Source organism: Schistocerca serialis, chromosome 1 (assembly GCF_023864345.2).
Source record: "Schistocerca serialis cubense isolate TAMUIC-IGC-003099 chromosome 1, iqSchSeri2.2, whole genome shotgun sequence".
NCBI lineage: Eukaryota > Metazoa > Arthropoda > Insecta > Orthoptera > Acrididae > Schistocerca > Schistocerca serialis.
The window spans coordinates 69915062-69932789 of record NC_064638.1 but is presented as its reverse complement, the minus strand read 5'-3'; the positions used below and the strand labels follow the sequence as shown (position 1 = coordinate 69932789).

Below are 17728 nucleotides of genomic sequence, written 5' to 3'. Positions count from 1 at the left end.
GTACAATATCGGCCATTACAGCATTTACTAAAGTGGTCCCTTGACAAGGACGACTGCGTACAACAGATATACTTTGACTTGCCCGAGGCCTTTGACTGTTTACTACCAAAAAATACTACTAAACCAGCTAGAAGCAGTAGGTGTAAGAAGAATACCAAATGAGTGGTCAAAATCATACTGGAAAACAGGATGCAAGTGTAGAGATATGGAGCTCACACATCTGCCGGTGATAAATTTTTAGTACAAGATGTGTCCAACAATAAACACACAAACACTTCCCGAATGAGATTTTCACTCTGCAGCGGAGTGTGCGCTGATATGAAACTTCCTGGCAGATTAAAACTGTGTGCCCGACTGAGACTCGAACTCGGGACCTTTGCCTTTCGCAGGCAAGTGCTCTACCACTGAGCTACCGAAGCACGACTCACGCCCGGTACTCACAGCTTTACTTCTGCCAGTACCTCGTCTCCTGTGTGTAAAGCTGTGAGTACCGGGCGTGAGTCGTGCTTCGGTAGCTCAGTGGTAGAGCACTTGCCCCCAAAAGGCAAAGGTCCCGAGTTCGAGTCTCGGTCGGGCACATAGTTTTAATCTGCCAGGAAGTTACACAAACACTTGTTCCTCAGGTGGTGTATTTGGTCCTATTCTGTTTTTAATATATATCAATATAATTTGAGCACCTACTATGTACCTACATGTTTAGTTTGACATCAGAATATTTTATGATCTGAAGATGGCAGTAGCCGAAACCAGTAATAGTGAAGGGTAAAAATTTGTGTGATCAAGACGAACCTAGAAAATAAAGTGCCAAAAATATGATCACGGACTCACTGTCAGACTATGTCTTCAATTGATAACATATCAGGGAAAATGAAAATAATTTTTGAATATATAATGTAATTGGATGGATAAAAAAATTACTCATCAAGTGGTGGCAGGAGCACACACATATAAAGATAATGAAATCTGCAAGCTTTTGGAGCCAGTGGCTGCTCCTCATGGCAGAAGGGTTGACGGAGAAGGAAGAGAGGTGGAGGAAAAGGACTAGCAAGGTGTGACATTGTGGACAGTTCAGAAGAGTCGGGCACAGCCGGGTTCAGGGAGACTTACCGTATCATATTTGAAAACCTGAGAGCTTCTGTTGTAATAATTCTCAACATCTTCCTCTCCATTTCTTTCTGATCAATCCTTGGTTTTGGAACGTTTTTTGCACAAAATGATCAGGTCTCACTACCATACATTAAAATTGGTAAGAAACTGAGGTAATGAAAGAGGTTGGAACAGAAGGGAGAACTATACATCACATCAATAACTGTACAACTGCTCTCCATTTGAACAAAAGTACACAACAATGTTTTATGCTAAATGATGTGAACCATAGTGCTAAGATATGCCTGCCGGAACATGGAAAGGTCACACCAACAATGCCAGGTTACTGTAATTCATATTTGAAGACACTGAAAGATTGACTAACAAGGAATATACAAAACAACCAAAGCTATTTCACCTCCTCATACCCTTAAGACAAGGGCAAGAAAGAAGTGTATGCTGCAATTTTTTCCTGTCTACTGCAAATGTGGCAGAAGCTATGGTTTGGTATTGTTGTTCCAAAATGCTGTGACTGTTGTCGAGAAAGAGAGATATTGGCCACAAAAACTATAAATAGTATAAGGCATCAAATCTTGTGTTATCCTTCTGTAGAATCACACGACTGTAGACACAAGTCAAGTCACCATTGTGGAAATTTTAATCAAGCCTGAATATTGCAACGAATATGAGTGAGAAAATCTGGCTCACAAAAAGGGTAGCACATAGCAAATCGTGTATTGTGGTTCTAAATGTCTACCTAAAGCAGTGTCTAAAACCCCAAAAATTCTACCTGAGAGAACTAGACAGTGTACAAACTGAGACATCTGAGCAGATTAAAACTGTGTACTGGACCATGACTTGAATCTGGGACCTTCATCTTTCACAGGCACGGGATAAGTGTAATTATTTTAACCTGACAGGAATTTTCACATCTGTGGGCACACTGCTGTAGTGTGAAAATTCATTCTGGAGCATGTAAACTGACTATATGCAACCTGGGAAACCGAGGAACAAGAATGACAGTAAAAGAGTCAAATGAAATTACTGCATGTGTCTGACTATTCTGTGGCACTACCGGGAATCTTAAAATGACAATGTCAAATGGATCCTGAGTAGAAGGGATGGAGGCCAGAAGAAGAATTCGGAGTATTTCTGTATCAACCTGTGCAAGACCAATCCAAACTTGCACTTTATCCAACACACACTTTTCTAACACTACACAGGAACTGAGTGCAACTATACTCACTACATGATTATAAGATAGGGAAGAGAAGCAAGTATGATCTGGTGTACTTCTCTGAAGGCCCAAACTGTATGCGGCTGCACGAGGTCTACATCCTTTCATAGTCAGCTCTGTGCTGTATGCCAGATACCTTAACTTCAAAACTGACCTAAAGAACATTCCCAAAATTCCAAATCACAATGGGTGGGTGAGCGGTGGGGAACCACCTCTTTCAGGCTTTCCTGTCCAGTAAGTCTCTCCTGTCCGGGGGTTCTAGGCAACTTTTCCAAACTCTCCCTATTACCTAAACCTCACTAGCCCTTTTCCTTCACACTTCTTCCTTCCCCTTCAACTCTACTACCAGAAGGAGCCACTGGCACCAAAAGCTTGCAAATCTCAGTACCTTCACATGTGTATTCTCCAGCCACCACTTGTGAGTAGAGCTTTTATTCATCAATTACACTATAGTCCTCTTTCAGTGTTTTATAAGAAAGAGTTTGATTGGGTCTTTATTGAAGCAGTATGGACAAGATAGGAAACATCCTTTAGCACACCTATCTGTGCCCATGGCATATACAAAAACTTCTGGCTGCAGTAGCAAAAACTAAAGATTTGGTGACAATGTGTGTGAAACAGACAAGTTCCAAGGGAATAATATGAATATTACAACGTTTTACTAAGTGATGTAACCATGCATTAAATACTGCCTGAATGAGACACTAACAGTGAAAGGATTATGTGAATGTTTTCTATACAGTTAGATTTTGACAATCTTTGATTTGTAATCTCTGTCGATTCCTCGACACAATAAAAGACATTTCAGGCAATAAAACTGGAATTGGCACCCAGTACGTCTAATATACTTTTAGTACACATATAAAAATCTAGTTAGGCTTTCCAATGCCAAACAATGAAAAGTGTGATGTCCTTCCCCTGCCAAGGAGAGTGGAAGTAAGGTTACGAATCTCATATCCTTGCATTTTTAAGAATGATAGCAATAAACCAGACAGAAAACTATTTCTTCAAATCCCGTTGTTGATTTTCCTATAAAATATTCAATAACTGTATATAAAAACTAGCAAAGCAGCATTTTTTGGGAATAAAAAGGATATCAACAGAACAAACCAATTACTACCCAACAAAGTGACCCATAGACACAGCTGTTGCGAAAACTAACTAGGTCTCGTGACTAGACACAGCCATGGTAAAGTTCTATACCACTGACAATATGGATAAATATGTTATTAGGCACCAATTTCTGTGATATGAACAATAAAATGAAATATAAAATTTGCGAAAACATTAATGATTTAGGGATGGGAAGAGAAATTCCGCCTTATGCACGACACCTTTTTTCTGTTTTATTTCACCCAGACATGTTTCAGCACATTTTGTGCTACTTTCAGTGGGTTCTTTTTTTTATTTTTTAAGTTACATGATACTATTGGACATTTATTTTGGTAGCTATTCTCCTATACAATGTACAACTTCTCATGGTTTTGATATTGTGGCGCGTTTTCGTATGCTGTTGGCGAAGTTACAACAACAACAACAACAACAACACGTAATGGCGGCAAAAACTCTGCCTATGTTTTGAAAAATCCGAGAAAGTGCAGTGTCAAGCGACCATAAGTCACATCTGCCCATTCACTTCCCCAACAACATCTGAGAAAACACCACAATATCAAAACCACAATAAGTTGTACATTGCGTAGCAGAATAGCTAAAAAAAAAAAAAAAAAAAAAAAAACCTGCAACGCCACAAGATGATTATTAATGCTTTAATCTCTCAGAACTGGACCTTCATGGTTAGCAAGGAAACAGAGAAAAAGCTTTGTCACGGGATATGGTTTCAAAAGGTGCCAGAATAAATGAGTCCCCATGTGCAGGTGATGTGAATCTCAAAAATGCCATACAACACTAGCTTTTTTGTAAGTATGACGCACCAGAATGAAAGCAGCGTGTGATTTAGTCAGAAAAAAAAAAAAAAATGCATTTATACATTTTATATTTTGAGTAACTGTCACAGTGATAGTGTGCAAGTAGTACAATCTAGTTATGCAAAAGAGTGCATTGAAATCTGTAAGACAGCATTCCATGTGTTAGAATACTTAAGTCTGCACTATTTACTACCTCCCACCCCTTTTCACTTCTGGGTGTAAACATGCAGCAGCCGGTCGCCAAGTCTTCAGTTCACTTTGCCGTGTATTACTTAAATAATCTCTATCGTCTGTTCAAAAGTCCCTGTGAACAAATTTCTGTTAAAATTTAACATGCTTCACCGATACTCAAGGATGCATTGTGTAACTATTCTGTACGAGCCTTTATGACTAAAAAGATGCCTTTTTGTTTGTTTTCAACAGGGGCCACAATATACCACTTTCTTTGCTTACAGCAGAATCTAGCAGTGGGACTCTTCAGCTAATATCGCAAATAATACATTCCATCTGCCTGTGTGGTAACTGAAAAAGCAACAGACACATGGAACAATGAAGACAATTCTACAGGTTTTTCAGTCCATAATTCTGAGCAACTGACTCACAGTTTTTGCAACACTGCTCTGTTTCTCTTCCCTTCTCAAATCTGCAATATCCCATTGTCAAACAATTATATACAAATTGTTTTCATTTTCACATTGGTGTTTCTTTAATTACAACTGGTCCTTTTATTAAACATGGCAATTTTCTGTATAATTACAGTCTGTAGATTTTACTTTTCCCTTACTGTTTAGAAATTATTTCTCACACTGACAAAATATAGTGAAGTTAATGGTATGGCATATGAAATTTCTGATTTTAACTGTGATATAGCTTGCAAAATATAACAAAGCATCTATATTTGTAACTGAGCTCAGTACCTACCCTCAAACAGTCACTGCAAAACATCCTGTCTATGATAATACTCTCTGACCAACATGAAACCTATTTTCACATAGCATGCTACTAGAAGAACAAGATTGTTTATTTTTCATTTATGCTGAAAAGCAATGCCTTTGAATATATATTTTTTTTTTTTTTGTGAAAATTCTTAAAGCTTTTAAAATAAAAAACAAATATTATAAGCATTCTACATCTGTATTCTTCATAACTACATATTTGCAGCCCACAGCTGATACAAGGGCTCTGAATTGTAGCACATAACATGGTAGTGTGTAAAGTAACTGCTGGTGCACGAGGAACAGCACATTTGACCGATATCAAATTTGAAAATTTTTTCCACACACGAAGCATCCTCGCCTTAGGCATGACAATAGCAAACCACCAAATCACACACAAGTGCCAGATGCATTGGGTTCACTGTTACCAATTGTTCTCTGTACAGTTCTGACTTGACTCCATCACATTTTCACCCATCTCGAGGACTTCACTTTAACAGCGATGAAGTGGTGCAAGCAGAGATGAGATTTGGCTGTCAACGAAGTCAAACATTCTGCAGTGGCAGAATTAACAAACTGGTCTCTAGTTGGGAAAGAATACAGATGTACAACGTTAATAACATTCATTTTACTTAAAAAGCTTTTAACAGTTCCCACATAAATTCGGAAATTTGGAGCCATTACATTTCTGCAGGTCTGCATATAATGAGTGTCTAAAAATTGATTCCAGTTATCCCCAATAATTAACACACATCATGATAATGACAGTTCAGAAACACTGTTGACAAATTCATGAATAACAAGATACATGTATCTGAAGAGAATACTGAACAAATAATGTATACAAAATTGTTTTGCTTTGGCGAAACAGTCTCACAGTTCTTATTTGTGTCAAAATTTACATTACTTTACTGAGTTGTGATGGTAGAAATAAGTCATACTATGAAGCTGAAGATTTCATTACAAAATATATTATACACAAGTAACACATAGAAAAGATAATTACAATAAAATTTACAGTTCTATTACAGGCAAAATGGGTTTGGCTTCTGAACTGAAGCAGGCAAATTAATACAATGGATGTCTAACTCCGTCATACAATTTTATGGTACAATTCTGTATTGATCTCGAGAGACAAAGTTTCCTTCAAATTCTTATCAAATGACATATTCACAAGCAACATTACTGTCATTTATCAAAGGTGTGGAATCTGCATGGCTTTCAATAACAATATCTGATGAACCAAATTCACCAAAGATAATTGTGTTATCTGAGGAAGAGCCTGGTTCCTCCATTTTACTATCAGCAACTTCTTCTAGTATGTCATTACCCTCTTTTCTTCCTTTTACATCAGGTTTGTGATTACATAATTTACATTCATCTGTGTGTTTTGCTACATGATTTTTCAAAGCTTCTCTGCGTCTAAATTCTTTGGAACAAAATGTACATCGAAATGGCCAGTCATCTGAATGTGTAATGATATGCTGCTTCAGTCTTGTTACAGAGTTAAAACATTTATCACATACATTGCATTTAAAAGATTTGTTTTCAGTATGTATACGCTCATGTACAACTAATGATCGCTTGAACAAAAATTTTTCACCACAGTAATTGCAAGCAAATGGTTTCTCATCAGAGTGTATTCTTAAATGACTGTCAAGAGCCCACTGATGTGCAAATGGTCTCTTACACGTACCACAAACAAATTTTTTCTCCATAGAATGTTTTGATGCATGATTCCTGTAAGCCAATTCGGTAGTAAATATTTTATTACAGGTCGAACAGTGATAGAGTTCAGTACTATTATTTGATGCCTCACTGTCAACAAATGTAACAATCTCATGCACAGTAGAATGGTCAACAAAAGTTGAGTCATATTCAACTTGACATATTTGATGCTCATACTGTAAGCTGTCTTCTTTAATGGAATTAACAGCTTCCACAATTTCAGGTTCCTGAAATATTTGTCCTCTTCTGTCAATGCCACCAGATAAAGGAGTGATAATATTTAATAATGGAGCTTCAACCTCTGTTAAAGGATGAAATTTCTGTTCAGCTTCATCTCTATTATTAGTTAAGTCAGAAGACTCCACAAACTTAACTTCAGGATCTGTTGCAGCACTGAGCCTTTCATCTGAGAATTCATAGATTGTAGTTTCACCTCCAGTTTCAGGCAGTGATTGTTCATCTTTGCTTGTGTTTAAAACTTCACTGCCTAATACAGTTTCAATGGAAGTCTCTGACTCAATTTTCACTTGTGCAGGTGATTCTTCTGTTTTTGTGGTTTCAGGAGTAATACACACATTGGTGTGTCTGTTTTCAGGTATACAAGGCACAGTATTCAGATCTTTACCATCAGGTATCTCACTTGAGTTAGGTCCCTTCTTGATATGAGATCTCCGATGTGAAAGCATTAGCTGGTATGTTGGCAATGACTCAAAACATATTTTGCAAGTATATCTTTTTCTGTGAATTGCGATGTGCTGCTTCAAACTATTTTGTTGCCCAAAGAGTTTGCTACACATCTGACACTTAAAATGCAAACGACTATGAACTACTGCTCTGTGTGAACGTAGCCTGTTCAAATTCATAAACAGCAGGTTGCACCCATCACACCTGATGCTGTTACTTGTCCATTCTCGTTTCTGCAAACTGCTGAAAGCAAAGGTAAATATTAAAAAATGCATTAAGAAAATAAAATCTCCAGTGTATTTAAATTATAAAAATGTGTTCACAAAATCAATATTAATAATAAAATATACAGAATCAAACTTCTGATTGTACCTGTTATAAGATCAAACAATAAATTTAAACTTCATTATTTATCAATAATAAGATACAGCTAATGAAGTAAATAACAACAAAACGTACAATGCAAAAGGTTGCTACTAAGAAGTGGGAGGAAGGCCTTTAACTACACTTTGCTAAACATTAAGGGAAGCAGCAATGGTAGATCACAGTGCTTGATTTGGATGTTCATAGTGTGCATCTACATCCATTCTGCAAACCACTCTGAAGTGCATGGCTTCCCATTGCACCATATAACTGGGTTTCTCCCCATCTCATTAGTGTAATGAACGTATGAAAAAGACTGCTTAAATGTGGATGTGCTGCTGTAATTAGTTGATCTTGTCTACACAGTCAATGTGAGTGCATTATGTAGGGGACTGTAGTATTTTCCTTTGCCCATACTGGATCTTTAAACAAAATACAATTTCATAAAATGGATTATGTCTTTTCTTCAAGTTCTTCAGCATTTCAGTTATGCATCCTGCAAGTCATACAAACTCATCACTACTCATGTTGGCCTTTTTATATTTTCAATATCCTTCATTTGATCTATCTAATACGAGTCCCAACCACGTCAGCAATATTCTACGATGGTTAATACGAGAGCTTTTTACGAAATGTGTTATTACATATCCAACTGGAAGAGTGATGCGTAATCCTACATTGACCTTTCTATTAAAGGATGCTCATGAACACATGAATTGGTACAATTATTTAATAAACAGGTGAGCACAACCTCAAGGGATGGCGCACATCGTTCAGGTGGGATGGTAATCACAACAACTTCGTGAAAGGAAATACCAGCTCCATGTATCATCATCCTAGGTCAGAGTAATCTTGGCTCTGGAGCTAAAGCTGCACTGAAACATTGAAATAAGACTGGAGAAAGCAAATGAATTTTTTGGAATGTGTTCAAGGTTATGTTTATTTGGAGATTCTGGGTTAAGCAGTTACTGTAATGTTCTCATAAAAAAAAAAGTTTATTATGAGAAGTTAATTGTATGGTAATTCAAGAATGTACGGCACACAGACTGGATAAGAGTAGTATTTATTTACACAATAGCATATCATGCGAAATTCCAGACTTCAAGCTTCTACTGCACAATCAGATGACAAAAGTTCAAGCTTTTTAGCACCTACAGTGTATTTTAGACACTGAATATTGCATTTTTTGCCTTACACGAAATGCGCAACTTTGCGTTTCTGAACGTTTGAAATAAGTTGTCAACCACTGCACCACTTTCAAAACTTGCCAAGATCTGCCTATACAGGGTGGTCCATTGATAGTGATCGGGCAAAATATCTCACGAAATAAGCATCAAACGAAAAAACTACAAAGAAAGAAATTCGTACAGCTTTAAGGGGGAAAGCAGATGGCGCTGCTATAGGTCAAACGGATATCAACAGCGATTATTTAAATAGGAACCCCCATTTTTTATTACATATTCATGTAGTATGTAAAGAAATATGAATGTTTTAGTTGGACCACTTTTTTCGCTAGCACTGGCTGAATGTTACATGATACAACGTACTTATACGTTTGTGACTATTACAGCGCCATCTATCACAATGGCATCTTCCCGCTCAAGATGGATAAAAAAGGCATCTGAGAGAAATAAAATCCAGTGCAACAAGAAAATGCAATTTTTATTTACAAAACAAATACCTCATTATTTTGTTGTAAAGACTATACCATAGAAGGATGATGACGATGATACTGGACGATAGTTTTGTGGATTACCTGTGTAACCCTTCTTGTAAACTGGTAGTACCTGTACTTTCTCTCAACTACAGGGCACAATTTTGTGGTCAGAGGATCTACGGTATATTTTGGTTGAAAAATGGGTTGACTCGGCTGCAAATTCTATATAGGGAATCTGACAGGGATTCCATTAACCTTCTGACATTACGTAACAATAATCTCTAGCCCTATAGCATCATTCTGTACACATCATGCAGTAGTCAGCGTTTCTATGGAAGTTTCTTTCCATAAGGTAACAAACTTGATGGGTCATTTTATAGGTAATGGGAATCACAAAGAGTGATACCTGTTGATGGCCCATGATCAGCATGTGAAATAGCCATGTCGCTGCCAAGTGCCAAGATTCTTAAGCACTCAGGACTTTGCCGAAACAGCTGTCCATCTTTGTTAATTGTCAACAATATTTACATATCCTGCCAAACTCTGGTGGGCTACAGTATCATGGGTAGGGTTGTTGGGGCATTGGTGTTCTAGTTAAAGAATTTTGGAACTAATTGGTCTTGTGGTATACCAAATTATTTCTGCACCCAGTCCATGTTACACACAGTTTGGCTAAACAGCCAACAATGTAGACCTCCAAAACCCAACTGCTTCATGGTAAAATGTAAAATTAAAAACTGTACTACAGGAAAGAGGAAGAGTTATTTTAAAAATAAAGAAAAGATATTAAAGAAATTGTTGAAAACATGCTCACATTCTGATGACGGATACGAAAAGTAGTGAACGCCAGCAAATCTCATTGTTAGATGTAGAAGTAACTTTGGGTGTGCCCCAAGGAAGTACAGGGTGACAGAAAAACAGGAACATTTCAGCAATCCAGTAAAACTAGAAGTTATGAAGGAAAGAAATTGCATTCATAGTAACTGAAATCTTCAACTTTGCCATTTATGAAACACTGATGTCATTTATCATTTTTTAAAAATTACGTCCTTTAGTTGGCTTCATCCTATACGAATACATTCGTGAAATCTGCTGATGAGATTCCTCATTGACCGCTGCAACATCTCAGCTGGGATACTGTGAATTGCATCCCAAATTTTCTGTTTAAACTCATCCAGGGTTCTTGGTCGGGACATGTTGACTTTGCTCTTGAGGTAGCCCACAAGAAAGAGGGGGCGGAATCACAAACAGATAAATCTGATGGTCTAAGGGGCCAGGGAATGTTACCAAATCATGAGATCACACAGTTGCCAAACAATTCTCGCACATATGCCATTGATTGCCGTGCAGTGTGTGATGTCGCTCAGTCCTGTTGAAACAAGGCTTTTTGAACGTTTGGAAAGTTGTTCAATGCAGGTGTAATGAAAGTTCGTAACATCTCCATGTAACGATCGGCACTGACAGTTATTGTGTTTCCCCGTTCATTTGCGAAAAAATATGGTCCGATAATCCCATGTGATGAAACACCACACCATACTGTCACTTTACTAGCATGTAAAGGGCACTCATGATCATCATTAGGATTTGTGTTTGCCCGGTAACGGTAGTTCTGTTTATTCACATAAACTATGAGATGAAAATGTGCATCATCTGGCATCCACAACTTGTTTAGAAATTCATCATCATTGTTTATTTTTGTTATCATTTGTTGACAGAATCCTAATCGTAACTGGTAATTTTGTCCTTCAATTGTTGCACCATCTGTAGTTTGTACAGATGAAATTTCAAATTACGATGAAGAATTTTGTGGGCACCCTCCCAGGACATTCCAACCACTGCTGCTTGCTTACGAATTGAACGCCATGAGCTCCGTAAGACAGACTCGCATACAACATCAATGTTCGCTGGAGAATGCACACTTCTTGGTCGTCCTGTTAGTTTCTTCTTGTGGGCAGATCCAGCCTCTTCCAAGTTATTAATAGAACATTTTATCACACATTTCGACGGAACGACGTCATGAGGTCCTAAATTATAGAAACATCGAAACTCCCTCTGCGCCCCTATCAAACTATCATTGTTTATGGCTAACACATGCTGTTGTCCGTTTCACTGATCCATGATTACCGAAATGGCGCACTATTTACTCGCTAACTGCCGCCTGCCCATGACTGCCACTACTCATTTCAAACATTCCCGTTACTCTGTGTCACCCTCTATATTGGGACTCTTGCTGTTCATATTGTATATTGATGATCTTTCAGACAATATTAATAGTAAAATCAGGCTTTTTGCAGATGATGCAGTTCTCTGTAATTCAGTACTATCTGAAAGAAGATGCATAAATATTCAGTCATGCCTTGTTGCAGAGATTGGCAACTTGCGCCAAATGTTCAGAAATTTAAATTTTGCACTTCACAAAACAAAAAGAGTCACTGCTGGAGTGGGCCAACTCGTACAAATATCTGGGTGTAACATTTTGTAGGTATATGAAATGGAATGAGTAAAGCAGGTGGTAGACTTCAGTTTATTGATAGATGAAATGGAATGAGTAAAGCAGGTGGTAGACTTCAGTTTATTGATAGAATACTGGGTAAGTGCAATTACTCTACAAAGGAGATTGCTTACAAATCACTTGTGCGACCAGTTCTAGAATATTGTACAAGTGTGTGGGACCCTTACCAGATAGGCCTAACAGGGGATATTGAACATACACAGAGTAGGACAGCTTGAATACTCATAGGTTTGAGTAATTAGTGGGAGAGAGTCACAGAGATACTGAAGGAAATTAACTGGAAGACTCTGAGACAGAGGTAAACTACCCTGAGAAAGTCTATTAACAAAGTTTCAAAAACCAGCTTACAGGATTACTCTAACAATATACTACAACCCCCTATACATCACTCATTTAGGTATCTTGAAGATAAGATGAGAATAATTATTGGAGGAACAGAAGCATTCAAACAGTCATTCTTCCCGCACTCCATACGTGAATGGAACAGGGAGAAACCCTAATAACTGGTGCAATGGGACGTACCCTCTGCCATGCACCTCATGACGGTTGCTATAGTATAGATTTATATCTCACGACAAACTGATAATGGTGGTTTTTAATGCTAAAGTAGGATGAAAATTACAACATGATTCTTTAGTTGTAAACTTTGGTCATAATACCAGAACTGAAAGAGCTCGTATGTTGGCAGAACACTCTTCCACAAGAAAAGAAACACAAAATGGACATGAAGAAAAAAGAAAAAGACTGATATTTCATCAAATAACAAAGAAATTAGAAATTATACTGGAAGTGATGGCCTTAATCACTTTTGAATTTTAAGGGTTGTAAGCTCTTGCAGTTTAGGACAAAGATATATATCAAGAATAGTGCCGCTTTTACATTCCCGGAATTAACATTTTCCTGCTGTTTACGACATTTTTTTATCGGTCCCATCAAATTTCCTATGTCCACAATGTTAATTTGCACCTGCTTTTGCGTCATAATTTTCCCGCAATTTCTGTATTATGCAAAAATGTTTGTGAAGAAAAAATAATGCTGGCATGATGTTGGCCATCCAGTATGTTTACAAATATTGCGTGGTTAAGTTTCTTGACACCAGGGGACTACTCAGTGGATTTAAACTGGTACAGGTGTAAAAGTTTGAACAATTCGTGCCATATCTCCTGTCACTGCCAAACTCGACTTTACATGGTGGCTGATGGGAGTAATTAGATTCATTTGAATGAAGATATCCTGACCAACCACAACCATTTCCAAGCTGTCTCTACTGCGCAAACGCAGTTTTGTAATTGTTGTGATCATGACACCTTTGCTGAACCATATTTAAGCACGTTTCAGCATATGGCCTCTTGGAGCGCTAGTTGACACTGCCATTCACTTTGCGTTGCTCAAATGTTTTTAGTTTAAACACAGCTCCAGTTATGTATTTTATTCATGCTGAGCAAAACATGTTTTGAGAATTTATTCTCGTTGCCAAGTGCAGTATTTACATATGTATTTTTTGTGATGTTACACAAACGGAAGATGTGAATGACTGTGTGTGTGGTGTGTGGTTTTCTACATAACTGATGAGGCACAGTACCTGATAACCTCAAAAAGACGACTACAGTGCAAGCGACACAGAACGACATATTCAAACACTACACAAAAATACTTATGTACACACTTCCACTTGACAATGAGAAAAAATTCTCGGAACGCATCATGTTAAGCATGAAAAAATACGTAACTAGTGCATTATTTCATTTTATAGTGAATGACAGATGCAGGTTTTCAAAAACATTAATTGACATGAAATTGAGTCAAACGTGTCTACTTCCCAGAGAGTTATCAGTTCCAGTTACATCAACAATTTTTATTAGATAATAAATCTTCATCAGATAATAAACAAGTCCCTGACAAGTCTTTTGATGTTTTATGCACATATATCCTACATAAAGTGCAAGGGGGTATCCTGTGCCTAGCTTTTACAGTTTGAAACATTATTTCCCACATTTTACACAATTTTTCTGAAGTCCCTTGAAAAGTGTAACAGTGTGGTTTTACTGTAAAGTTAGAAAGAAAAATACTCATCAAGCAGGATGTGAGAAATTTAGACCAAGAGAAATTATTTAAGAATAAAGAAGTGTACCAGACTGAATCAAGCGCAAAGGTCACCACCTTAGAAACTGAATATTATACAGAGAGACAAAAGCAATCATTATTTAACAGATGTACTTGTGCCAACATCATCAGAACATGCAAATATGAAGAATGCAGAGGAAAGGAAATGTAATGAGACTTCTATAAAACAGAAGCAAATGATACAATATGCTGAATTAAACAAAACTATTTAGAAATGTGGCAGCAGATATGAGAAGATACACTGTAAATTGGTAAGAAACTGCTGAAAAATAGTAACAATGTGAAGAAAACAGGACAGGACAAGACAGAACAGAACTTCCACTGTGAAGACATTTCATCAGTTTAGATGCACAGTAATTAACAACAGACAAAAACTGTTCAAGCATTCCACGATTCTTTAATTTTTTATAGTTAAATAAAGGACTAGTTAATAACAAAAATAATTACATTCTGGAAGTAACATCAGATCTGGTGTATAAAGCCATTTAAAGTTCGAAGGAAGGGAAAGTGTTGGAAACAATTATTAATGTTTGAGGAAATGTATTACTAACACAACTGACAATTTTTTTTTTTTTTTTTTTTTTTTTTTTAAATATTTAGAGAAGATGGCACTTTGCCAAAATTTTGACAATGTTGTATGATTCTACCTCACAAGGACACAGGGGGGGGGGGGGGGGGGGGGAGATGATTAAATCAACATCAAAGGGGGAATGTTACATTTTGAGAAGACAAAGGAACACGCTGGTGTCAAGAAGTGGATGTAGTACAAAGAAACAAGAGAATGAAACAGGACAATACAACGAAACCTCCACTGTTAGTATACAGAAGAAACTATTAAGTCCGTGTTACAACCTCCATTGGACTTCACCAGGGTAGTGAGAAATTTAGAATTTATGAGTCAGTCATGGAGAAATGATATATCCAAAACTGCTCTCAGTAGCTCTAGAGGTAGTTTTCAGAACCATAAACTGAGAAAATGAAGAAAAACAGCAGTTAATGGAATGTATCTAAATAATCTTCATTTTGTTGAAAACACAGTTCTGTCTGACTAGTGCAAATTCATTCACGCGATCACAAAGCGTAATGAAGGAGAGCCTTCAGGGATGTGGAACAAGTAATGCCATTCATTAACAGACAGAGGCATTTATTAAAGGACACTTCTGTTAAATATATTAACAACCATGCTAATCTATTCATACTGACAATTATGAGATTTACTTGACATACAGGGTGATTCCATGATGTTACAAATGTTCAAGGGTGACAGATTCTGGTACATTTATCAATCTGAGATGATAGATCCTGCGGCAGAAACGACAGACTATAAATAGAAAAATTTTTTCTGGTACGTTTGATAGTGGAATACATGTACAGGGTGGTAGTATGAACCAAAACAAGGAAAAAACATGCGAGCTCTAAAATGCACACCTCAGAGCTATGAGCAATTTTTCATCTTCGATACCACGAATAACTTTTTTCTACTGCAAGCTCTTTGGTTTCCTTATTTTTGGAGGAGGTAGCATTGATCAAAACAAGAAAAAAGTACAGTAAATATAAGTTTTAAAAAGCATACCTTAAGTGCTAGGGGCCTCATTCTTCTTCGCTATTGTGATAACATATCTTCTATGGAAGAAGTGCTTATCACTCTTAGAGCCCATTTTTATTAGAATTTTTTCTTGGTTTGGTTTATAATACTTCCTCTGAAAGCCTTCCCTACGCTCTTAGCAACAATATCAGCACATGTATTCCACAGTCAGAGGTAACAGAACAATTTTCACTTATAACTTTGGACTCTGTCATTTTTTGACTAGGGACTCTTACCTTAACCCTTTAACTGCTCTGGACGTGTTAACGTGCGTGCCTCTGTATCTGTCCCTGTGTGCTCTGAACATGTTTATGCGCGCCACCAGTCCTACTGTGAACATGTCTACGTGCAGACACGTTCAGAGTACCAGGTAGAAGGACTGGTGGCACGTGTAAACACGTTCGGAGCACACAGGGACAGGTACAAAGGCGCGCGCATTAACACGTTCAGAGCAGTTAAAGGGTTAAACTGAAACATCTATTCTCCTCCGTCATCCCTGAAAGTTTGTAACTTCATGGAATCACCCTGTGTGAATTTTACAAGAAAAGCAGCTATATAATTTCAATGATTTCAGAAAGCACTGCACACTGTCTGTATACTGGAAACATTAAAAGCATGTTTAATATGAAGTTTTTTGTTCTCAAGAATTTAAATCTGCAAGTCCAATTTTGATAAATTACAGAAATTTCTCATTTTAATTTTGGAAATTTCCTATCTTCTGCTAGATAACCAACATGTTACAGGTTTTTGCACCACAATTGGAAACTCCTTTCTAGACCCTAGACACAGATTCATTGTTTATGTGGAATTATTTTAACTTCTGTTACTGTGGTTGTAAATTTCAGTCTATCACTCTTATTAACTACCATAAATACCATTACTGAGCAAATATATTGTCACACAAGTTTAATAATTCAGCAGTCCCAGAAGTGGCTCCTGCATTAGATGCAAAGTTCCAGAGGAATACACTAAAGGATGGTACTGAGCAAAGGCATGCTAAGTATGCTAACCATTCTGCTGCAGGTCAACACAATGAGAGAAATTTTTAAGTGGAAACCTGGCAGAGTGTTTTGGTTAACTTATCTATATGCTGGTGCCACCTCACTTTATTAACCACCTGGATGCACATGAATTTCATGCATGGAGTAAATTAAGTGTGAACCCATTTAGCTCAACTTCAAGTGTGTGTCACTCAATTTGTTTGAAGCTGCATAATATGAGTTTCTATAGAAAGGTTACGACAGCTTCCTTGCTTTGACCATTAAGAGTGTGGTATATTATACTTCTGGTTCTGTTTGGTGTCATGGTGTTTGGGCCCCTTGTCAGTATACTTGCCCTCCAGTGTCTTTGATAAATTATTGATGTCAAATGAGCAGGATTTTGTCAAATACTGAAATATAAGGATCATCATCATTAATGTTTCCCTACATCAAATTAAATTTTAGATTGTCATATATCATTTTTGAATATGACCCTCTAATTTCTATTTTCCACTACACAACATGAAAGTTCTTAACACCATAGTGTTTTGATTTCCCTACTAGAATTTTATAATCAACATGGTCTAAAGCCCTGGCAGGACTGCAGCAATGGTCAACTAGGTCATTCTTCTTGTTTAGCATTTTGGAATATCATATGCTCTGATAGCAAATATTTTGTCATTTTTTAATAGTACAAAAGGATACATTTCACAAAGTTAATGAAAAGCTTGTAGTTCTGCATTGGTCAAACTTTAACATCTAATATCGCATGTCAAAATCATTTGCCCGCCACAGCTATTAAGTCGGGTACCTAAGCTGAAATAGCACATTTAAGAACAATAGGAAATCTGAGTATCAACGATTTGACTTTGAACCCTACTCTCTTGAATGTGAATGTTTCTGAAACAAAAT

At 37.1% G+C, this 17728-nt stretch overlaps 1 protein-coding gene and 1 non-coding gene across 3 annotated transcripts in view; one reads left to right on the top strand and one right to left on the bottom strand.

The window, feature by feature from the left end:
- The first annotated feature begins 504 nt into the window (after window positions 1-504).
- On the top strand, window positions 505-578 carry Trnal-caa (transfer RNA leucine (anticodon CAA)). Its single transcript has one exon. It is a non-coding gene; the product is annotated as a tRNA-Leu (tRNA).
- Window positions 579-5365: 4787 nt separating this feature from the next.
- LOC126461624 (zinc finger protein 845-like) overlaps window positions 5366-17728 on the bottom strand; it is a 44758-nt gene continuing 32395 nt past the window's right edge. The window contains exon 7 of one of the 2 annotated variants that reach the window (XM_050096010.1): window positions 5366-7838. In XM_050096010.1, the coding sequence (XP_049951967.1) occupies window positions 6341-7838 (1498 nt within the window). In that variant the 3' untranslated portion in view covers window positions 5366-6340. The remainder of the gene's footprint in view (window positions 7839-17728) is intronic. The other variant, XM_050096011.1, reaches the window with a different exon arrangement.